The sequence below is a fragment of the Rhyacophila brunnea genome, unplaced genomic scaffold (assembly GCF_057557595.1).
Source record: "Rhyacophila brunnea isolate RB1 unplaced genomic scaffold, BYU_Rbru_1.0 scaffold_9, whole genome shotgun sequence".
NCBI lineage: Eukaryota > Metazoa > Arthropoda > Insecta > Trichoptera > Rhyacophilidae > Rhyacophila > Rhyacophila brunnea.
Window position 1 is genome coordinate 41,026,009 of NW_028233361.1, and position 26,784 is coordinate 41,052,792.

At 35.3% G+C, this 26,784-nt stretch overlaps 1 protein-coding gene across 2 annotated transcripts in view; it reads right to left on the minus strand.

Annotated features, from left to right (window-relative positions):
• Positions 1–26,784, minus strand: part of LOC147063632 (uncharacterized) — a 570,851-nt gene that overhangs the window by 166,563 nt on the left and 377,504 nt on the right. For both annotated transcript variants that reach the window (XM_085959789.1, XM_085959790.1), the window contains 2 exons: positions 22,369–22,610; positions 19,522–20,273 (listed from right to left, as the gene is read on the minus strand). In XM_085959789.1, coding sequence (XP_085815915.1) covers positions 19,522–20,273; positions 22,369–22,610 — 994 coding nt within the window. The remainder of the gene's footprint in view (positions 1–19,521; positions 20,274–22,368; positions 22,611–26,784) is intronic.

The window sequence follows — 26,784 nt, forward strand, 5'->3', positions numbered from 1 at the left end:
TAACGCAATATTACGATTGACATGCTGTAAAGACGTACACTTTTAATGTTAATATTGCGATCCTTAGAGACGACACGGTTTACGTAGAATAAAAGACTTGGACAGAGAAAAATCAGGGACCGTGAAAAGAAAAGACAGGGAAGTACTAATCAAGTACTAAACGCTGTCATTCAATTTACTTAACATCTGGTTTCCTAACGGAGAGTCATTAGTCATTACTAGGGATTCCAATCCCGGGATCCCGAGCTATTTTCGATACTTATGAATCCCGGGATTAATAAATATAATCCCGGGATTTCGGGATTGATTTTTTTTATCAATTTTTATGGAACATAAAATAAAAGCGAAAATATAACAGAAAAAATACTTATAATAAAAAATAACTACATTAGAAATAAACTAAGTTTGAATGAAGTTTCATTTATATTTATACCCATGTGTAAGTTGCCGATTTATTTTATTTTTTCACATAAATTATTAAAAATGAGAAAGATTGGAAAAAAACAATGCTTCGCACTTTTAACAAAGTAATTCCACCATGATCCCATGCGTTTTAGGGCAGTTTCATATTTGGCTGACTTGGCTGATTTGGAGATTTATGAAGCGGAAAGGCCATAAGTAGGTACGCCATGATTATTTGCTTTACTATTTTAAATCTCGCTAATCCATTCATTAAGTCTTTACTATCATAAACAGCAATCTCGTATTAATTCACATTATTATTTATATATATATATTTAATATTATTTACTCCATTAAACTTATGTATTTCCAAGATTGAACGTAGATATACAATATTAACAATAAATGTCTTAAATATTATAAATTATACTAGATTTATTTTTCACCGATTTTATCAATTTTATGTGTAAATATAAAAAATTTATATTAATAATGGAAAAAAATACCAATCCCGGGACCAGTCCCGGGATCCCGGGATTGTCAAATTGTAATCCCGAGATCAGAATTTTGGCTCGGGATTGGATTCCCTAGTCATTACTCATTACTACTAGAGCGACTAATATAAACGTTTAGTATTACAACATTAATGATAGCGATTCCAGTGGGTCTATTCTATACTTATCGACCGCTAAAGTGATAAAGTGATAAATATTATCAAACTTAGGGTAGGTTTGTATCAAATTATTAGCACTTATTGTAACAATTACAATATGTGGATTGTAATTGTTGCAATAAATGCTATATTTTAACAGCAGAAAGAGAGGCGCTGTTAACATGTAGCGCTTATTGCAACAATAACAACCAACGTATTGTAATTGTTACAATAAGTGCTAATACTTCAATACAAACCTACCCTAAGTTTGATAATATTTATCACTTTATCACTTTAGCGGTCGATAAGTACAGAATAGACCCACAGATCTTTTTCACTATACTTAAATTATTAAACCATTTCTTTTATTCAACGAATAATTCACAAGATTTGAGAATGTAGCATTCTATATATTGAACATACATTACTTGAATCACCTCAGATAATATATAAATACTAGAAGAAATCTCTTTTTGAAAATTCATAATTATTTCACGTAATAACGTAAAATCGTCGTAATTAAATAAGATACCCGTAGCTCTACTGGTTAAAGCACATTGGCGCGATTTCAGTGGTTATACAAGTTCAAATTCCGTCGGGTGTCGTATTTCAAGGTAGTATGTATGTTCATTATAATTAAATTGCTGAAACTACAGAAAAAGAATCGACAGTACACATTGCATACATTTGCAAAAAAAAAAATGGCAAACTGCCGTCGATCTTTTTTTTCAGATAAGTAATAACACTGCTAACTGATAACGTACTACCTACTGCCATTTGCAATTACAGACGATTGTTTATTTAAATAATGATATTTCATTGTTTTAAAATACACTTGAGACATGTCCTAAAAACTGGACACACATTGCGCCTAACTGTAAGCGATAAACTAAAAATCTGACGTGCTACGGAATGGATTCTAATAAATCAGTTGACCGTATAAAAACAATTTTAAGGCTTCCGACACTAAATGAAAGCCACTTTTATCTCAGTACGGTCCTGCATAAAAATCCTTGCTTGTAAAAGTGCAAAGCTGATACTAATGATTATGGAATGCAAAATGACGTCGGTCTTACAGCTTTACTCTCAGACATACTGGTTTTTCTCATTCTCCTATTTCCACATCACACTTATTTAGGTTTGTGTAGGGTCGTCATCATGGCCCCCACATCCTTAAGCGGGCCTCCAGGCCAGGATATTTGGCTGGCCCCCCTACCTATCGCAGGGTTAAAGGCAGTGTGACCCTCTTCAAAAGCGTTTTCCAATAATTGTATTATTGAATACACCCATTTGAATTATGGATTCGTCGAATATTGAATCAAAAATTCCATGACACAACCACATATTTTAAAATTGTAGTACTTGAAGTAAAATAGCGCCGCAGGCGACTTTTTACCATGAAAAAATGTGATGTGTATTTACGTCACTTATAAGGTAGACGCGTCATGTAGGGCCCCCAGACTAGAGCCCTGTCAGCCGTCATATCGAAAGATAAAGCGATAGGTATTCGCAAGTTAAGATTGTGTCAAAAATTAATTCGAATTAATATCATTAGTAAAATTTTAACGGGATGAAAATATATGAGTAGTGAAACATCCAAAACAAAACGGCATGACCAGCCCCACCCAACAATTTCAACCCCAATTTCAACATAGTCAGTAAAAAGCCATTAACCGAATTCCACCGATATTCGATTCGATCACAGAATAATACGATCCTAGAAGAAGGACTCTTCAGAGTCTAGTCTAGTCAATAACGAGTGACCTTAACTACGTACTACGGAAGAGGGATCCGAGTTCCTCGGGAACAGGTTCCCAGGCGGGGTCTAGCTAGCCGGTGCGGTCTTCCAAAGGCGGCTGACCGGTTTTCGGGACACCGATAAGGTACGCTTAAAGGGGGCGATACTTCGTAAGAGAGTACTGCGAGATTAAAATATTAAGATAATTTTTTATCGTAAATATTTCACTATAATAATGTCAACATAAATTTTACTAATGCTTTTATAAATGCGTTTAAAAATTAATAAATCTAAAAAATCTTAACACCACCTCACATGGATGTACTGAAATATGACTATATTCTAAAACATTAGATCTAGAGGTTTAAAAGAATACTATTTTATATAAAAAACATACTTTATGCAGTCATCAAATGTTTAAAATAAATGTAAAGGATAACAAGGCTTCAAAATTATATAAATAGATTATCTACAACGTTTATGGAATGTCTAGGCTTATGCTCTGAAAATACCATAAAATCCCCATTTTGACCTACGTGGCGCATGTTAGTGCTTAATGGAATTGAGAGGAAACGTAATCAAAGCTTATTAAAGTCAGTCATTGCAAATAATATTTTAAAATTATCTGAATTGTCTATATAATAATATATACTTATTATAATCTATTATTTTTGTAAATAACACTAAATTATTGAGTCATTTAATTTATTAAAGTTATTTCTCCCTCAAGCGCTCATATAAATAAAATCCGATCGGATTTACTTGCACCACGTAACGAATCGACTCGATCTTCTTTATAAAATAATCGTACCTTCAAGGGGTGGCCTAAAAATTACAATTCGGTATTATGTTACACTTCCATCACTGTGACACCAAACAAATATTATAATAACATAAACGCGCAAAGGTTTCAAAGAATAGCTTCCAAGTGATACTTGCGAAAACGTACATGTAGGATGCTCTCAGAACAGATAATAAATAGACCAATACAGTAAATTTTGACGTTGGGTTTTGAATGTGTGAGTGTCCTACGAAAATGAACCACGCATTATAGACGTGCAATAGTGTGTGTAACACACCAATATTAAATGAGCGTCAATGCATAAGCCGAGAGCAGTTGTCAGTATTCGACGTGTGACGTATTTGATACGTGTTTAAATTTATCCCGGATTCTTCCTTACTCGAGATCGGTTGCCTGCTTCTCCTTACTGTTAGGTATATCAGTTCCCATTATTTCTGAGTTCCCTGAGGATGCTATAACTATAGTTACTTTGTCTGGGATAAATAGCTATATTAAAAAAACGACTGTGAATTAGTATAATAAACTAATATATTATAATTGGCATATAAAAGTGTGTGTATTTATGATGTTGATCCAACGTAACGCACACGTTGTAGGCCGTGTCCGGAAATTAGTACGTAGGTATGTAGTCGACCCTATCACATGTCACCGTGAGATTTTGTATCTGAAATAGATGGCCGTATAGTATTGAGATTAAAAGTATGTCTAAATAAAACACTTAAATATATGTAATTAAAACCACCGAAATATAAGGGAAAGACAGTGGAAAATAAGTAGATACGTAAATTAGAAATATAATCATATCGTATATATTTATACAAAATTCTGGTAGGTGTGCTCGTAAGTATCAAGCCGTACCTTTCAAGTTAACGTTCTTGACAAAATTGATGAGGTTCGTCTCTTGTATTCCGGTGGTTTATATTATATTTTAAGGGGGGACATGCTCGTCGAAGGTCAAAATTGAGTTTTTATTGTATTTTCAAACCATGATCCTGGACACTTCTTAAACGTTGTAGATAATCTATTTATATAATTTTGAAGCCTTATTATTCTTCATATTTATTTTAAACATTTGATGACTGCATAAAGTATTTTTGTTACATAAAATAGTATTCTTTTAAACCTCTCGCTCTAATGTTTTAGAATATAGTCATATTTCGGTACATAACTGTGCAGTGGTGTTAAGAGTTTTTACATTTGTTAATTTTTAAACGCATTTATAAAACCATTAGTATAATTTCTTAAGAGATAATTTTTGTAAAATATTCACGATAAAAAAATATATTGATAATCTCTGTGATCCCAAATTTGACAAGAATTAGGCATTTTATTATTCAAAAAATCGGCAAGATTAACACATTTAAAAATGATTTTAAAGATATTTATCATAAGCTATGTCTTTGACCATTCAAGTGTGATAAACATTTTATGAATAATGATTGCTTTATAATAATTATTGACCTAAGAATAAGGTAGTGTTTTTTTGAAATACGCCATTTCTTTTGTCATTCCCTAGTGGTTAAGCTACAACATACGGCCGTAGCCATAAATTGACAAACTATAATTGAAGTAGGGAGTAAAATGATATTAACGCGCGTGTTTGAACATGTACCGTTTAAAAAAAAAATAAAAAAAAATTCGGATAGGTACATGTTCAAACACGCGCGTTAACATAATTTTACTCCCTACTTTAATTAGAGTTTGTCAATTTATGGCTACGGCCGTATGTTGTAGTTTAACCACTAGGGAATGACAAAAGAAATGGCGTATTTCAAAAAAACACTACCTTATTCATAGGTCAATAATTATTATAAAGCAATCATTATTCATAAGATGTTTATCACACTTGAATTGTCAAAGATATAGCTTATGATAAGTATCTTTAGAATCATCTTTAAATGTGTTAATCTTGCCGATTTTTTGAATAATAAAATGCCTAATTCTTGTCAAATTTGGGATCACAGAGATTATCAATATAATTTTTTATCGTGAATATTTTACAAAAATTATCTCGTAATAAATTATACTAATGGTTTTATAAATGCGTTTAAAAATTAACAAATGTAAAAACTCTTAACACCACTGCACAGTTATGTACCGAAATATGACTATATTCTAAAACATTAGAGCGAGAGGTTTAAAAGATTACTATTTTATGTAACAAAAATACTTTATGCAGTCATCAAATGTTTAAAATAACTATAAAGGATAATAAGGCTTCAAAATAATATAAATAGATTATCTACAACGTTTAAGGAGTGTGCAGGATCATGGTTTGAAAATACAATAAAAACTCAATTTTGACCTTCGACGAGCATGTCCCCCCTTAAGTGTATTATTTATGCATGAATTCCATCAGAGTAATATACTACCATCTGTTTCCGATACAACACCTCATGGTGAACTGTGATACGGCCAATTACATACGCACAAATTTCCGAACACGGTGAAATGCACTATCGATTTAAATTACACAGTGATAAAAAATCAACATCAAAATGTCATCACAGATAGAATGTTTTTATACAGAAAAACTATCGGGTAAATATTTAGTACTGTAGTACTTTATATTTTCATTTTTTCAAAGGAGACAAGCCGTACTACGACCATGCCGATGGCATGGTAAAAGTGACCGTGTTTTCAATGATTATATTATCAATATATTGTGTGGTTATTACTTATTATAAATGAACGCGAATGTTGAGTAAATAATGCAGTAAAAGTAAGGTGAGTATTCCAATTTGCTACCAAGTATAAGCCCTGAATAAGAGTTTCAGTCGTATTTTCGGGTTACACTGTGACCAAAAAGGATATCTGTGGGAACGAACGGCACATAACTAATCCGGCTTCAATTTGTGGAGTAATGCGGTCGGTCCAGTGTTGATGACATCCACGTCAAAACAGGAATTAATTAATACTTACCTATACTTCGATTTAACAAGTCTTAAGGACACCTGCCAATATAAATACACACTCAAACCGTGATATAAAAATAAAATCAAACATATTTAAATCGAAGACGACCACCGTGAGGCAGAGATTAAATAACGCCTACAATATAATATAGTCAGTGGGATATTAAAACCTTCGGTGTAACAATTTAAAAGTAGTGTAGTGAAACAGTAGTGTGAAAAGAACACAGACACACAGGCTTTGAGAAAATCACATACATATATTGCGACCCCGCCGGGATCGAACCAGGAAGAAAGGCCAGCAGTTTTCGCACAGGAATATGAGAGACTAAAGTTGTGATTATATTGAGATGCACGTCGCGTACTGTCACGGCGACAAATTTAGTCTATGGTTTCGTCATTTTGAAGAATATTTTGAACGATCACCGTCTCTGTAAATTCAATGATGGAGAGTGTCAACTCTAATGTATTAGTATTTTAAATTATTATTCATGCTAATTTCAATCAATTTTAACAGTTTCTACGTGTGCGTACTTTAAAATTAATTTGCGATATTACATCTATATAATATTTTGAACAGAACCTAACCTGCAGACAATAGACGATATTCTTATAGAAAATACATAATGCCAACCGCTAAAAACAAAAAACACGCGATTTTGACACAAGACGAAAATGTGTAGGCATGTAGAAAATTATAAAAAAACATTCATTGAGTCATGCGGGTGTCGATGCAGTGCGGTACGCGTGGGGTGACCTCATTCTTCTTCTGGTGATTTAGGCAGATTTTGGCAGAACTGACAATATTCGTTTTTTAAAGGTTTAAAATGTGCTACGGCACGGGAGCATCAGTCTGATAAAATTTTAAACACCAAGAAAACCGACAAAACACACATTTTTCCTGTAGCGGCAGCTTACCGTGACGACACGTGATAGTACGCAACGTGCATCATAATATATTTGGCACTTTATTGTATGGGGTTGTTCAAAATGTGTATGTCCAACAGTGTTGCCATATTTTTCTATGCTGATTATAGTACAAAGGCGTAAAAACGAAAATTATATAGTACAGGAACATTTTTCGTCTTGAATCCTTTAAAATTATAGTATTTTGGTATATTTGGCGTAAAATTATAGTATTTTATATTTTTCACTGAATTAAAATTATAGTATTGTACTATAATTATAGTACGGTTGGCATTACTGATGTCCAACAAAGAATATTACAACTCTAGATAATAAAAAATAATTTAACCAAACAACATACTTGAGTTATGTCGTATTATTATGTTTTTTTATTATTATTAAAACCTCTCACGGTATGAAATCACGCACAATGAAGCAACTCTGTTTGATTCGTAGAAAAAATACAAATATATTCTATGTGTGTACGATAAAAATATACATTAATTATCATCCCTCATCCCCTTTATAGCCTCCCCAAATATGAAAAACGAGCTGAACGTAAGTAAAGCACAGAATGCGTTTGATCGTGTTATACTGTTATAGCATAGTTATATAGCTGGACAGATATTATTAAATCCCCTGCAGGGCACAGAGTTAACAAACCGTAATGGTATCTAGAGTGGACTAATAGGGTACCATGATAGGTACACTTTCAAGAGCATGTGTAACCAATATGTTATATTATTTACGATATGAATTAACAAAACAAGCTATGAGTGGACTGACATGCGGACAAAAATAAAACTAAATAAATGATCGAAAATGATCGTCTCGAGAAATCTCGGGAGTAACGTAAAAGATTTAATTACTGTTTCTAGATTCGTCACTGTAGGTACAGGCCAAATAGCGCTACCCTCACTTTTCACCAAAATGACATTCTGATGGTAGGTAATGGACTTATTGCATATTCTAACACGAACTGGCCAAGAATCACAAGCCCCAAAAAAAATATTTCATATCAAAATAATTCAAATATGTATTTGTAATTTTACAAAATATATTCCAGCCAAATGCTGTAACCCCTCTAAACGTAAGCCACAGGGTACGTACAGAGTAAGCCAATCAATTTGTAATAAAATACTAAATAAATATTATGTAAAATAATAAGTAAATCCAATGCCCACAGTTTTTTTCACTTCCTGAACAATTTGATATCTGGGGGTTACGCTACTTGCGGGTCTATTCTATACAAAAGGCTGCTTTCGTCCGCTAAAACCGCTAACTAGGGTATGTTTGTATCAAATTATTAACACGTATTGTAACAATTATAATTAGCCGGTATTAATTGTTGCAATAAATGATATATTTTAACGGCATGCCCCCTGCCTGTGCTAAAATTAAGAGCATGAGCGATAGAGAGAGAGCGAGAGAGAGACAGTTTCGACTGATTAACTGATTACAATACAATTATAATTATAATATTTCAATATAAAATGTATGTAACAAATACTAACACATTATCACGTTAGCACGTTAGCGGTCGATAGTCGCCTTTCGTATAGAATAGACCCGTTGGCCTGTACAGTGACGATATTCTGTCGGTAATTTTGAAATTTTCGTTTCTTGATAATTAAAGTCAATTTCGATTAAAAACAAATCGGAAGAAAAGGATAAACAAGTTCTTGACTTGGATTGTGGGTGATTTTTTGTTATTGTTGATGAAAAGTGAAACAGACGGAAGAAAATTTTAGAGTATTTCGAGAAATCACAATCTCTATACTAGTAAAACCGTATACAGACAAAAATATAGAGCCGTGTTCATTGGGGGTAGTTTTGTGCACATATGTAATAAAAAAAACATGACTTTCTTGAAAAGAAAATTATCTCAGTCCCACGTATCTACTACTACGACTACGACTATCTGAGAGACGCGTTCATCAATTCTTTGTTCACATAGTAAGAAGAGGTCCGAGGAGCCAGAAGAGAAGAGTGATTTCTAGTGACATCGAAGATAATATGGGGTTTCGGGGGTATGTGCCTTCTAAATGGAATGCCACCCCCAAGAGAACGACTAAATTGGCAACAAGTTCAGCGCACGATTGCTTCAGATCCTCAGTAACGAAACAAATAATATGAAGAGACTGTGTTTTTCAAAGTTATACCTTCAAGAATCTATCAAAAATTTCAATACAAAACAATTAAAAATCCGAAATATTGAAAACGCCTTCGTGGGCAGTTTAAAAATAAGGGTTAAATACAGCGTCATGGAGATCACCGACGTAGGTAGTTCCAATTTACAGAGTGGGGGATGTAGTTTAGGGTTCGAAGCTCGATCTAAATTAGTCTCATTAGCCGGGAGCTCAATAATCTAACATTACCCATACACATGGTCATCGCCCTGTTACTAACACACCGAATGTAAAAAAAACTTTAAAAAATCCATATAGATATTTCGATACAATATTGAATGGGTGCCTACTATTAAATTTAATGTTGTGAACGCCCCGAATTTGTATTTTTTTTAAGTTCACTAAGTATATGAATAAATATATTTGAATTTGAATTGAAAGGATATAACGAGGACATATTATAATATATGACAAATATTTGATATTCACTACGTCTATTTATGGTAAGGCAGAAAAAATGTACAGTTTCAATTTCTATTATAAAAAAACGTTGCAGTCACTTAAACCATTTGTTTCTGCGGCTGATAAAAATGTAGAGGCAACAAAATGAATCGTGTACCTATGAAAAACAATGAAAAAAACCACCTTGCAAGACAATAAAAATGCCTAGCCCATTGTCGATGTACAATGTTAATTCGTTTTTATTGTTCGCTAATTGCAGTTGTAAATAATTAGAAGGTTATCCAGTTATCAGCTGTTCCATATTTATATATTGTAATATTATCGAGGCATCAAACATAAAAAAGAACTCATTTACATCTAGACAAAACGACATAAAAACCATAGTAGGTTCAAATTTTCCAAGGAGTTTGATCGATAACACGAGGGAACTACCAAAATCATACAATAATCAATATGTTGTAACGTGTACAATAATATAATGATTATGCGTATTTGATGGTACCTTTGATGGTCCACGATGGCCGAGCGGTTACGCGTCAATCCTATAATGTCATGAGTACCGGGTTCGAATCCTGGATCTGGCATATTCACACGACGTGTATTTGGAATCAGAGTATGGACCTAATAGGTTGAGCAAGTGGCTAACATCCATTTCTCATAAAAAAAACTAAAATCTGTTAATACAACCTCACTCAGTGGATGTGCATATCTTCTTACAATCAGACATGGTTAAAACATTATATGTATATATGGTTGGGCCAATAATTATGGTCGCTTTCATCCTTCCTACCTCAAATCCCCGCTTATTATCGCAAGTCCAGGCGACCATTAGTTACGAGTCATCAGTCGATCGTGATTGAATAACATTCAGTTACCTTAAGTTACTTCAAGATAGCGGATGCGTGTAGGATTGTTATAGCTTTACCGTCGTTTAACGAATAATTCCAAGTATACAGATTGATTCAAAAAGTTAAGTGCATACCACGAGCGTGACCAGTCTAACCGTCGTGAAAACCATAACTTTCCGTGCAAACTCCGTTAATCAAACCACCTGTGTCCGTGTTACCGGTACAGGGTGTCTCCTCATTTATCATATCATTCATCATAAGTGTACCGCGAGAGTACCCACTAGGCCGTGAGGGCCAGCACTCGAAATGGAAAAGTTTACGAACCGGAGCGCTCGAAAATTTTCTGAGGATATTTACATGGTTATCAAATTGATAAACATAAGTGTGCTAGATGTTTTGTTATATGCCATATCTAGCTCAGACGGTCAAATTATTTCGTCCACGAGACGGAGCGATAACTTTACAGATCTCACTAACCGGAACGGCGCTCCGGTGCGTTCCCGTCCATTTCGAGCCCTGGTGAGGGCATGTCCCAGGAACCAGCCTCAACAGCAAAAAAGTCAGTCCCTGGCATCCTAACATAACCCCCCCTCCAGCATCCAGATCCACCATCACAATCATTCTACCAAAATCAATTACAGTCCACTATGAAAAGCGCAACCAACATATATCGATATAATATTCAAAATTTATTTCCAACTTAGTTATTAGTGATCTTTACAAATTACAAATTCAAGACATTTACAACATAACATGAAGAGGAGAAAAACAGTATAAAATGAGTAGGTATAAAGAGTGAATACGATGTGCAAAGCAACCACGTTTTAAGAATTTATAAAATAACGTCCACCCAAACTCATTCTCACGCAGGTGGAATTTATCAATATCGAAAGCGATTTGATTGAACACAGTTATTGCCTGCCTAGTTGGCATTACCAATGGCAGGTTAATTCTGCAGCTTGGGAGAACAAACAACTGATATTTACGATTTTAAAGATATTTATCAGGAATAGCAAAGTTTGCAAAATAACAAAAAGCCGATTTAACTTTTAGACTACGTAACCCGTTTTCAGCTTCATATTTACAAACATACTGTCTGTCTTCTAGAGAAGGGTTTCTTCAACGTATTTTGTATATAGAAATTAATTTGTGATATAAGTTGTATTTTTGAAGTGGGTCCCTGTTGGATGAACCACAACAGCGTGTAACACAGTGTTGCCAACCGTACTATAATTTTGATTATGCGAAAAATGTAAAATACTATAATTTTACGCCAAATATGCCAAAATACTCTAATTTTAAGGGATTCAAGACGAAAAATGTTCCTGTACTATATTTTTATCAGAAATACTATAATTTTTACGCCTTTGTACTATAATCAGCATAGAAGAAGATGGCAGTATCCAAGGTCTCCATAATACATTATTAATAGAAGATTAAATCTATACTTTATTTCGGATAAGTACGATACGTCAGATTAGAACCGAAAATGAAAAGCATCACCATTCATCATGAACAGCTGTTCGCAACATAACAAATTGCCACACATGAACGTCGAGTAGTACGTAGGTGTAGCTACGACATGATCACGAACGCCTTTTGACAACAGTCGTTAAATTATTATCTACTAATTTCATATAAGCGATAAAAACATACCGTAAAAAATATATATGGGTATGTTTATATCCGACTTAGTTATGTTATTGTTATATTAGAAATCAAACATACGAAATGTGTGACGAAATATATACACATATTATAATAAAACACGACTGGGATCCAAGAAAGACTTCCTCAAGGCAACCGAAGATATTTCGGAGTCGTATGAAGTGGAGAGACTAGTCACCAGCGAATTGACGCTAAATTGACTGCAAAGCCTACCATGCGGTATCAGTCGGTAGAAGACAAACTAGTTAGGGTGTTGTATCGAAGTTTACAGGAATTAGCGGTTCAAATCGATATTTCCCAAACTTTTTCATAACACACAGTCATAACTCATAAGGTTGAGGGTCATACTTATAATATCTAACAAAAATTACTATCAAACGTGTGCAATTTGAAATATAATTTAATCCGAAATATAAATTGACTCCCATTCATTCAATTCTTCTTTTGATAGTATTATTTTCGGTCAATATAAATATTTAAGTTTGCATAAGATGTTCTTATCTGATAAATTAATATATATATACGTAGGTACGAATATATATAAAATAATCATAAAAATATACTTCCAGTTCTACTAAAACATTTTGTGGCCGCGACCCATGAGTTTTAGAAACTTTAGATGACAATATAATGCTAGAGATACATTACCATCACGTCATGTGCGATAATCACTAGAATATTCAATATTGATAGCTGAAAAAACTTTTGTGTCATTCCAAACCACTAAAATAAAAAAAATAAACTACGAGAGCACGTGAGAGCGCGTAAGGTTAGTAGTGTAGCGTAATACGCGTGAGGTGATTATAGAGTGGTTCTGATATGTTGATAGATTCTTCTGACACTATTTGGTTAAAAATGTGCTACGGGATGGGAGCATCTGTCTGTACCATTTTCAATACCAAGTAAAACAATACTGCACACTTTTTGCCCATGTCGCCGTGAGCTCACGTGACATGATTATAGTGATCTTCTGACATGATCCGTATATGGATTGGAGTAACAAGGATCAGTAATAATCCGTGGCGCTGAAGAAATCCCAAAACAAGTGACGATCTGCCCAATGCCGTGAACATCTGCACCATCACCGGTATGTTGAAAACCAATGATCCGGGCATAGAAGTGGTCTGCACTGTATCTATAGTCTAAGGGTCTGCACCTTTACTACAACCTCCACGCAAGTGTTCTAAATCATTATTGTATCCGCGACAAATGATAGTTTTAATCCACCCATCTTCGAATCGCGAAAGTTTCTCGCGATAGATTACCGCAGAAACAATAATTCGTGTTGGGTAGAGCAACCAAAGTGATAACTACTTGCAAGTCACAGTTTAATATAATAATATATTTGTATTACAATCGCAGTGGTACATGGAATAAATCTGCAGGTCAACTCATTATCACTATCAACTCAGAGCAACCAGATATTTATTTAAAAAATGTGGATAAAGTAATAAAGATAAACAACCCTTGACACACAATTAAAGTGACTACATGTATCAATCGGATCAGGGAGAACGTTGCTTTATTGCGCTAATAATTATTTATTTATTGATTGCCTAAACGTGCGATTTTAATCAACAATCCGAAATGTGTTTTTTCAATTCATAATGCGATAAACGAACCGACCAAACAAAATAATATGCAATCAAACAATTCGCGCAACTTTTCCGTCTTGATCTCGAAACTACATTATGTATGAAAAGTATTGACAGATATTGTTGCGTAAATATTTATCAAATCTTGTGTCAATAAATATCGTTGTTTTTATTTAATAAAACGCAATTTTTATGTAGTACTTATTCCACTTTTAATCATGAGATTAGGACCGGTTTCGTCCGCCTCAGAGGGACATTTTCAACTCAGGCGGACGAAACCGGTCCTAATCTCTTTATTAAAAATGGAATAAGTACTACATAAAAATTGCGTTTTATTAAATCAAAACAACAATACAATGCAGTTCCACCATGAATTGACAGTTAACAAAATAAAAGAAAAATCAATAATAATTATTGTATAATTCAAATGAAAAAAATACATTATGTCGACTTTAAGTGCAAGAACGTAGAGGTCACGCGGGGGCGGTGCGGCGGCGTCTTGCTAAACTCAAACGTATAACCGTGTGTAAAATGATCGTAGACAGTGTCTTTTTTTGGAGCATAATACACACGGTTATACGTTTGAGTTTCGCTAGACGCCGCCGCACCGCGCCCGCCAAACCGCTACGGCCGAGCACTAAAGGTAAGCAAAATAATTTATGACATTATTTAGTATATTACCTACCATATATTGTCTTATTACTACTAATTATTGTGCAGGTGTAAACTAATTTCAGGGTTTTAATACGGTCCGCGGGTCATACTTTCGATACATCTGACGACACGATCATATTAATAATGATTAATTAGCTATGATAGCAGGAATATTTGATGGCGATTCCATAACGTTTTCAGCGTGGTTAAATTTGTAGCAACATACGAGGGTGGGTCAATAATTCCTTAGAAAAAAGCATTAAAACAGTTTTTATTTTTGTATTTTTTTTTTATTTCTCAACATAATCTCCTTGGAGCTCAATACACTTGGTTAGACGTTTCTCAATTTTTTTTAAACCGTCAGAAAAATAAGTTTTCGGAAGGTCCTCAAAATAAGCATTTGTCCGATCGATGACTTCTTCATTTGAAAAAAAACGTTGTCCACTTAGCCATTTTTTTAAGTTTGGGAAAAGGAAAAAGTCACTGGGGGCTAAATCTGGCGAATACGGTGGGTGGTCGACCAATTCGAACTTCAATTCTTCAATTTTAGCCATTGATCGTAAACATGTGTGAACACGGGCATTGTCCTGATGAAAGAGGATTTTTTTCCTGTTTAAATGAGGCCGTTTTTCTTCAATTTTGTTTTTTAGCTGGTCCAATAAAGATGCATAATAATCCCCTGTTATTGTTTTTCCTTTTTCCAAATAGTCAACGAAAATAATTCCACGTGCATCCCAAAATACAGTAGCCATAACCTTACCAGCTGATTTTACGGTTTTCGCCTTCTTTGGACATGGTTCGCCTTTCGCAATCCACTGCTATGACTGTTCTTTCGTCTCGGGGTATAGTGGTGTATCCATGTTTCATCTACAGTCACAAAGCGACGAAAAAATTCATCCGGATTGCGTTGCATGAGCGACAACAGGGCTTTAGAGGCCACCACCCTATTGCGTTTATTGTCGACTGTGAGCAAACGCGGCACCCATCTTGCAGAAATTTTTTTCATGCCCAATTTGTCATGTAAAATAGAAATGACGCTACCTTTTGAGATCCCTGTAACCTCAATTATCTCACTCAACTTTAATCTTCGGTCACTTAACACCATATCGTGGATTTTATTGATCATTTCTGGTGTAGTCACCTCTACAGGACGTCCTGAGCGTGGTTCATCCTTTGTTGATGTACGACCACGTTTAAATTCATTTAACCAGTTATAAATAGTTGCAAGTGAAGGAGCAGATATGCCGTGAACTAAGTCCAACTCATTTTTTATTTCCTTTGCTGTTAACCCTTTTATATTAAAATGTTTAATAACAGCTCTAAACTCAATTTTCTCCATTTTCCATTTTTCCATTTTCCACAAGCAAATTTTTTTTTTAAATGTACGAGAAACACACAACAACCCGACCAATCTGATTGAAACTTCGCAGCATACTGAATCGGTAGTGCCGCTGCATGAAAACAAACCGCTTACAGTACTAGTCGCGCCACCTGTCGGCTTTTCTAAGGACTTATTGACCCACCCTCGTATCTATATAATAATAAATATCATATGCCTCGTGCAGCATTGAATGTGGTAGCGGCCTGTGCATCTATTCTATACACAAGGCTGCTATCGGCGGCTATCGAGGGTAGTTTATCATAGTGATGTATTGAGGTATTATAATTGTTACAATAAGTTAGCCGTCTAAACTGTCAAAATTGTCTATCTCGCTTTAAAAGTTAACACAGCCAAGATAGGTGCTGTTAAAACATAGCACTTTTTGACAGTTCAGGCGGTTAACGTATTGTAACAATTAACCGCCTCAATACATAAATATGATAAACTACCTTTGATAACTGCCGATAGCAGCCTCGTGTATAGTTTGGGTTGGTCACTTCTTTACTTGGTACCTACTGTTGTTTGCGATTGTTGCACTATATATAAAAAAAAAACTTCTTAACGTTGGTATCAATATTGCAAGATCTTTTTTTTTACCTGCCCCCTGACAAATAAGTCCCAGAACATAATATTGCTACAAATTAATCTGCAATGCGAAATGACTTGCTTGGTAAAACATTAATTCTTCGGATTCACTTTCATATTTTACAGCTCTAACTGAATAGAAATAACCTTTAGTTGTTCTCGTAATATGGTAGTAGATAAACAATGCATTAAATATAATTAATTACTTTTTATTCAATAACGGAATATACCTACGCAAGATTTAAGAATGTAGCATGCATTATTCCAGTAAACAATGCAATTGTTTGTACATTTAAGCAATCTAACCCAGCGATACTCAACCTGCGGCCCTTTAAGCTTTATGTGCGGCCCGAAACACATTTATTATCAGGAATTTCGTATATCTTGAGATTCGTTTCGACTTTTTCGACACCCGAAGAGGATTGTCATTATGGTCCACATCAGATCTGGTATAAGAGTGTTGCTATTTATTGCACATGATTAATTTTAAAAACACGCATAATTTTTAAAATCCCAAAAATGTTTTGTAAAAAAGGGGGGTTCATGATTTTTTTCGTCACACCAGTAGTGATGCGGCCCGCGTTACTTTACAAATATATGTATTTGGCCCGAAGAAAAAAAAGGTTAAGTATCATTGACCTAACCTATAAATTAGAATATAACTAGGCAATCATAACAATGCAGTTTATAATATGAAATTCAAATAAAGAATACAACAAAAACAAAACAAAAGACAGTCAATTTTTCAAATGTTTTCCATTTCATAGCGCATGCGCCACGAGATGTATCCGTCGGCCATTGCGGGTAAACAAAAGAATGTTACATTTGGCGGGAAACGAGAAAAATAACAATGGCGCGAGATGACAGCCGCCGAAGAGGGGGGAAGACATACGATTGTCTGTGACCACGGCGGCGTGAACTAATCGAGGTAATTATTATAATTGTGACGTCACACGCCAGCTGTTTATTGTGTATGTGTAAACTGGGTTTGTTTACAAACAAAGCATTACTTTTTATAATGTAATAATTACTGTAAGCATTTTCTTTTCACTTTTACTACGAAATGACGTAACTAACTTGTTATACAGCTTCCCACAAGATGTCGTATGCAACGGCCGGTAATATAATAAATACAAGAAAAATAAAACAAAAAACAAGACGAATTTACTGGCAACCAACTGTCAATTGTTGACAAATAATTGCCATACTGAAAAATATTTTGACTGAATGGGAAAAAGTAGTGTGAATATTTTTATCGAAAATTAACATTGGATATTTTTTTCAAAAACAAAAATAATATTTTCTTCTTATTAGTCACCTTATCGAATTACAATATTACGAAAATCGTGTGGACAAATTTAAACAGATTTTTACGGGGATCAGTTGTTAACTATTATTCATTAACTCATGTAGTGCTAACACCGCGACTGGCGCGTTTGGAGTACTTGGCCATTAGATATAATTAACGTGTTATTTAAATGTGGTACTTAATTAAAAGTTCAGCGGTAATGTGTTGAACTGAAGTTTACGTAGGTTGTAGAAGTCAATTATAATTGTTGTGAAGCAATGTTTTATTAAATCTACATTATTATTTGATTTATCTTGACAACTTTTTCGGGCTACAGTTGTGAAAAATCCCATCGTCAGAAAGATCTACCTGAGGATGGGTTTACAACCCGAAACAGTAGCAATGTCAATGTAAATAACACAAATATTGTTGAATTCATAAAAACTTTTGCTCATATTCACCAAAACAATGAGAAGAGGAAGGAATCCATAAAAATAAAAGTTATTTCAATTTCGAACGTCACCGTGGTTAATTAGTTACAGGGCGACACCAAGACACGGTGTTAGGAGTACGTAAGGTTACGTTGGGAGTATGTATAAGTGGCAAGATTCCAAAGGGTGGAATATCTTGGAAATGGACTTCGGGTACATTCACCATACCTAGACACTTCGAATTTTGAGTCTTGCAATAAACACCTGGGCTGCAGGTAAAACTACGACTAATTGCGACTTGTCGCATCCACAAGCGGTTACCGAATGCGCATGGTATAACGGTCATAATTATTAGGATCATTAGTTGTTTGTCTTTTAGGGATGCATCAGAAAATTAAAGCGAACATTGGATGCCCCAGTGGGTCTATTCTATACTTATCGACCGCTAAAGTGATAAAGTGATAAATATTATCAAACTTAGGGTAGGTTTGTATCAAAATATTAGCACTTATTGTAACAATTAAACGAAGTTGGTTTTTATTGTTGCAATAAGTACTATATTTTAACAGCGCCAATCTTGCTGCTGTTAAAATATCGCACTTATTACAACAATAAAAACCAACTTCGTGTAATTGTTACAATAAGTGCTAATATTTTGATACAAACCTACCCTAAGTTTGATACTATTTATCACTTTAGTGTTCGATAAGTATAGAATAGACCCACTGGATGGTTGCACTGATTCATGAGTGCAACAGGTCTTCCAGTGGCCACAGGGCTTGCATGTCGTAGAATGCTGAGAGAAGTAGGCCCAACGTTTTGAGAAGGCTGTTCGACAGCCAAATCATCCAAGTCACGATCCTCAGTCATGAGGTCCTGACGAAGAGGAAGAAGAAGTAATATTCCTTTCATCTAAATAATTTGTATTTTTAGGGGGGAGTCCGGAACCGAAATCCCCCTTGTGTGCGCGGCTGCACCACGTTGATAACCATGCGCTATACAAAAATATTAATATCTATAGAAGAAGACGACATAGTGTAAAAAATTAAGTAAATTAAAATCGCTCACTCTCTCATTCCTCGTCGCCTGGTGTTGATATGTCTGACCTCTCGTCCTCCGCTACTCTCTCCATCGCTTTCCGACCCTTCCCGGTCTTCCCGCAAGATAGCACTCCTCGCCAGGCAAGCTCCACCTACCCTCCTGAGCTTCAATTCCTGCATCAACTTCGAGTTAAACGTGTGCACACTGCTCGACTTGTTCACAACTTGGGGAATGTATTTTTTCACAAGATCGGGCACTTCATCTTCAGAATTCTCCATCTTTCCCACGGCCTTTCCGTTCCCCAGCACGTTTTCAACAGGCTTTACCGGAGACAGACTACCATTCTTTAAATTCTTCAGTTGAACTACAGCTGATAAATTAACAACGTCTACAACCTTTTTCTCTTGAATCTTTGCCAACAAAATACTATGAGATTTCAGTATTGGAGTAGGTGCTTTTACTTTAGGGGCACTGTCTGTTCTCATCATGCATCTCTCCATGATCTGTCTCGCCCTCATTTCGTCCATACACGGCAATTTAATCTTGCCTCCAGCCTTTAGATCATTTTCTTCATTACGTTTTCTCATAAGGTCAGATTCCGTTTTACAGGATTTAAGCATGGAAGGTTTCACTAAAGCTGGTTCGGGAGACGCGCTGGCTTCTTCTTCAGATTCTTCAGATGACTCGGATGATGAGCAGCTATGTTCTGAAGAGTGGCTAGAAGTGGAAGCGCTTGCTTCTTCATCGGAAGAGCTGTCTATTCCTTCATCCTTCAAGCCCTATAAAGAAAGAGTAAACGGTTAGATTAGTTCAAGACATTTGGAATGACTAGGTAAGACATGAATAATTGTCAAATGGTTTCTCAATACAGGATTCTATGAAAAGGCATTAGACAGCCCGCATCGTGAATCGGTATGGCAAATTCTGCTGGGTTATGGTGTCCCACAGAAATTGGTCACCGTAATAAGTGCTCTCTACAACAATACAGTGTCGCGTGAGAACACCTGGAACATCCTCTGACTTCTTTGAAATCATGTCAGGAGTCAAGCAAGGCTGTGTACTTGCGCCCTTTCTTTTTATCATCGTGATGGATTTCTTAACGCGTAAGATGGTTCGCCCTGACAGTGGGATATGATGACGCAACCGAACTATGAGAAGAAAAACTGTGCGATTTGGAGTATGCAGATGACGCACTCGTGTTTGACTCGACGATCGAACGGTTGAAGGTAACCGTGAACAGGCTCATCGCGAACTCTAAACGAGTGGATCTTCATCTGAATGCAGCTAAGACCAAATCCATGTGCAGTGCTGCATGCATTGACGCCGACACTCCTCTGCGGGTTTCCTGTCTGCCCGTCGAGCTGGTGACCAGGTTCAAATACTTAGGTGCCACAGTTGCCAACGATGATGGTATTTCCAGTGAGCTTGGAATCTGCATGGGTATGACGGGGTCTGCATTTAGCCAACTTGGAGTCGCATGGAGGTCAAGGCTGTATTCTGTGAGGTCCAAATGTCATTTGTGCAACGCATACGTGTTACCTGTGCTCCTGCATGGCTGTGAGACATGGCATCTTACCAAGATTCAAAGGTCTCAGCTTTTGAGCTTTGAGAATCGATGTCTCCGCCGAATCTTAGGGGTACATTGGTACGACCGCATTACAAACACTCGAGTTCGTTAGCAGACACAGTAGCCCTCGGTGATTGAGGTAATTACAAAGTACGCAGCTGGGACATGTGTTCCGGATGCCGCCAGAGTACAACACTCTGTACTCTTGTCGCACAGCCTCAAGGATTCCATCGCCGTGGCCGGCCCTCTCTCACCCTGCCACGATGCTACAAAAGTGATCTATGAGCTGCAGGTCTGGCATGGCTGGAGGCGCGAGAATTGGCGATGGACCGAAGAAAGTGGGGCGAACTTGTGCTCTCCCTATGCCCCAATGCTGGGTCGTGACAGGGTGAAAGAAGAACCGAACAACAATAGTTTAGGTATGCTATGGGCGATCTGACAAAAATAGTGCACATTTTTTTTGAATTAAAAATAAATACGACAAATAGTTTTTTTAATTCATTAAACCCTGCTACAACCAAACCATAATCGATAACAATATTCTTCTATACTTATATAAAATTATGTTTGAGTTAAATACATAATTTTACATATTTATAGATGAGTGAATATTTTTTAACTATCATGTATTATGGCTTGGATTAGGCAGGGTTTAATTGAATTTAAAAAACTAATAATCCATACACATTGTAGTCAATGAAAACAAATACGTTTGGCTGACAATGTTTAGTGCTGTGCACTATTTATGTCGAATCTTAACAGCCTACTTTCAGCCTTCACCACTGATGCACAATCACCCAATCCTTTACTTACTGTATTCGTTGTCAGTGTGTATATGCCATTGGTGAGAGCGCATAGTGTCGCTGTCGGTGGGCTGGACACGTTGAGAGAATGCCTGAGCACAGGACGCCAAAAATCATGACCAAGTGGATCCCACAGTGGAAACAGTCTAGGGGCAGACCAAAGAAGAGGTGGGCTGACTGTATCGAAGAGGACTGGAGAAAGATGGGGAGGGCTGGAGACTGGAGAAGAGCAGCCAGGGAAAGGAGCGTGTGGAGGACAATTGTAGAGGAGGCCAAATCCCGACCCGGGATGTAGTGCCGAGAAAGAAGAAGAATGTATTTACACTTGCATTTCCTTGTTATGGTCGCGATAATATTTACAGCTAGCAGTAAATCCATGTGCTCTTTTCTATTGTAGGATGATCATCATGATTACTTTCTCATATTTTGATGTAATGACATATAATAAACTTGACCGGTTCATAATGACAGAAAGCAGATAATTTAAAAGAAAGTATTGTTTACCTCAGAGCTTTCCCCCTTAGTGAGGGTCTTAGCAGCTTCCTTGGGCTTGGGACTGGCATCCTTGCCTCTGGCAACTGGCTGGACCTCATCGGTAGCTGATTTCTTCACGGCAGCGTCTACAGCGGAAGGGAGAAGAGGAACTGCACCAGTCCTCGACTTGAGGATGCCTTTTACTTCAGATGTCAGCATTCGAGATGCCTGCTCCGCCAATTTGTTTTGTGCGAGGCGGAAGTTAACGCCTGCTGAATGGTAAATGAATAATAGTTAAATGGTATGGTTCATGATAAGTGGTTTCGCCTTCGGCATCATCAGACTATTTGCATAATTAACATACAACTGATATGGAATATAGTTACGTACTCACATATTAAATTAATATAGGAAAATATTCGTACACGTCCTACTCTACACAAAACTTAAATTAATAAGAATATAAATTCAAATTCCATCAAGTACCAGTTGATAGTATTAATAATTTAAGGCTGTGTTTTGCACAGAGTTAGCGATGTAGTCAAAATATTGTATATCCCAGATACAACATTGATATTAAAATTCAATCTTTTATTCTTTTCAGAATAAACAAAAAATATAAAGAAAGATTTTCACATGTGACAATAAAAGAGGATATTGTTGATGACGTAAAATAATGATAAGAATGAGTGAATACGATTACCGCATTAGTTGTAAGATCAAGAACTGTAATAATCAATAATTCAAAAGCCGAGAAACAAATCAAACATTTCCAGCAGAAAAATAAAACCATCATCTTGGAATCTTATTTTCGTACAAATCTCATTCCACAAACATATTGCACCATCGCAACTAAACTGCCACAATCCAAAAAACGTCAAACAGAGAAAATCAGCTTTGAAGTTTTTCCCTTTCGCAATTTTGTACTGTGTTTTTGAAATATGTTTAGATATTGAATGAAGTTTTGACTTGAATTTGATGACTTAGAGATATGAAATTTTCGGTACATCTACTATGAACGATAGACAATGAAAAGTAGTAATTAACTCAAAACACGTAGAGTTGGACTTGTGTACGATATAGCTTCATTTTTCTGGTACACAGTAATCTCCTCGCTAATTAACACAATCGCTGCGTACCTTTTCATTAATTTTTAATTACCGCATATAAATAACATGCTAATTGGATCGATCGGCCGCTTAACGGGGACACGGCAGCCGTATCATCCGCGTCGAATGAGTGAATAACCGGCTTTAACCCTTGCAAAGCGGAATTTTGTTTATGACACCATCACCGTGTTTGTTTAGATATTAAAGGCGTTGATTAGGCTTGAATGAGATTTAAATACAGTTAGATAGATGTCACTGTTTAGTTTATATAAGCATAATATAAGACTATATTATTTTTTCTACCATTAATCTTTATGTTTAATAAATTCCGTAATAAAATGATGTCAAAGTAGACATTAAATTTTAAATAGTCATTTGTTAAGGTAAGCGCTAAACAATTAATTGTTAGAAAGATTTGTAATAAAAGCCTTACAAACCGACATAAAAACTAATTTACATCATCTAAATAAAATAATATATCATTTTACATTTTCACTGCAAAAAGATACAGAGAAAAGGAACAAAACTTTTATTATATTTCATATTGTGACTCAGAAATAATTTCCGCATAAATGAATCATCCCCAAGCATCATAATAAGAGTGCGGGCTTAGGACTGAAGTAAGTATATTTATAAAAGGCAATGTTATTGGCTATGAATAAATTTTAACCGCTCATAAATATATGGATCTTGGCAGCTGATCAAAAGCCGGTAATAAACTGTAGACAAAGCAGTCTGCGCTAGGAAAATAATAAACAAAGATCATGACGAAAGGCATTTCCCAAATGAAAAACGATTATAGGAACGGTACTATTAACATGTCAAGCTATAATAGTGATTTTCCATTGTTTATGCAGAGACATAATATATCTCAGAGGTTTTATACTCGACTGAATAGATTACATGGTTTAGTTAGAATATGCAAATACTAAAATGTGTTATGCAGTAGTAGAATAGTCAACATTGAAAAAAAATAGTCATAAAACATCTACATACAAATAAAACCTTCATATAATCAAGAAAGAAAATAATTGACCAGTTCCATGTTCCAGGCCATGATCGACAGGCCGCGCATACAAATTTCGCAAGTTATCTCGTTCGATTTCAAACTCAAATTACTAGCCACTGTCAATTGATTTGCATAATCAAAAAAAATAAACACATAATGACATCTGTTGAATAATTATGAAATACTAAGTCACAAATTATCGGTATTAAAGCAATTGTAGGAAGAGCTTGACTCTATATTCAACGTGTGTCGTTATTTTTTCAATTTTCAATTCATTTATTTTTTTTAGCATATTGTGGACATTACAAATTATAAGTTTAAGACGTTCACAACATGACATTTAGAAAGAAAGATATATAAATATAACAGTATTACATAAAAAAAGAGATATATCAGTAGATGAATTAGATAGGTACAAGGAAGTACACCGGATGAGTTAAGCAGACCCTATTTTAAGATTTTATAAAACAACATCCACCTAAACTCATTCTCACGTAGGTGGAATATATCAACACCCGAAGCAATTTCGTTGAACATAGTTATCACTCTCCCAATTGGCATTACCAGTGGCAGGTTGGTTCTGTACCTTGGGAGAATAAACAACTGGTGGTCTCTATTTCTAAGATAGTTATCAGGGACACACAGGTCAACACTGCCCAGAATGGCAGAGTTCTCATTTATACCTTGTATAAGTCGAAAAAAATACGTAGCTAAATAAAGATTTCTTCTAAATTGCAGACTGCAGTATGTAAGCATGCCTAAGAGAAAGTCAGTTGGATAAAGCCACGGATAGTATCCATACAACCTCAAGTAAAGGAGTCTCAAGAATTTCTTCTGTACCCTCTCCACCATAAGGCCATACTTCAACTGGTGCGGTGCCCAAACAATAGACCCACTCTCAAGTCTGCTTCGAACTAAAGAATTAAATAAAAGTTTTAATACCGTAACATCTGAAAAGACCCGGGAAGTACGCATGACGAAGCCCAACATTTTAAGCGCTTTGTTACAAATGGTAACTATATGGCTAATAAATGTCAGTTTACTCTCAAACGTAATGCCAAGATCCCTTACAGATGATATTCGTGACAGAACTCTGCCATGCATCGAGTATTGGAAAAACAACACTTTTGAGGCTCTGGTAAACGATAAAAGATTGCATTTATCAATATTGAATTCTAGTTTGTTACGCCTGCCCCAATTTAATACATTATCTATATCTGTCAGATACTGCCATAGTAATATCGTGAGAGCATAGAAAAGGTGAAAGCCAAAAAGTTTATTCTTCCTTCCCTATTTATTATTTAAGTTTCAGAGATTTGAGATGTGTAAATATATATCACAAATGAACAATTAGTCTTTTCTGTCAGATTATAAATTATTATTATTAGGGTGTAATTGATTTTAAATTTTGTATTATAAACTATGATACCATCTAGCGGAAAATTATCAAAGTAGTATGCCATTGCACTATTGTAAGAAAACTATAAATATTACCGCCATCTATGAAATACCAAAAACTTGTCATCTTGAAGTTTCTGTCTACGTTATTATTTAAAAAAAAAAATAGACAATTTAAATTCAACGTCAGTGAGCTTTCGATTGCGGATGTCATTTCCATTAGTGTGTATCTATATTCATCAATAATAATTCCTGTACATATATACTTGTATTTCTGTCAAAACGTACATTATTGTTTTTGGTTGAAGACAATAAAATACCAATGAAAGACAGTAAAAAATGTAGCATTAAATAATTTGTACAAAAAACAAATATTTCAGTTACAGTGGGCAGTATTCATTGGCACTATTAATGCACAAACATTTGTTATTTTTATCGTCCAATCGGAATGTAGTAGAGACTTTTAAAAGGTATATTTCAAAGCCGTCAGTAAACATATCTAGATAAAATCAACGCCAGTAAATCAACATCAAGAAAATTTAGTAAGTATTAAATTAAATCTGTATTTTTTGTGTAAACGCAAAACAAATCAAATCCAAACCAATGAGGATAACGTTGAGATCTGCCTTCTCTGGGTGACGAGCTGATAAAAACATGCAAGCATGATTAAAGAGTCTACCAGGGTATCTCTAATGAATATTATTTCTAACCTGCGGCCATAGAGTGAATAAATGAAATTGTAATGATTATTCTTTCAAATTATTGACATTTCTAACAGCTCTATAAAACGTAACAACTAAAATTTACGTACGTCTAGGACTCTGGAGGAAAGAGGTAATCATATACTTTTTTACGACACCATTATTTATTGTAAAATATAGACACACACAGTTGCATTTTTGTTTATGTGTCATATCGAAACTGTGGAGT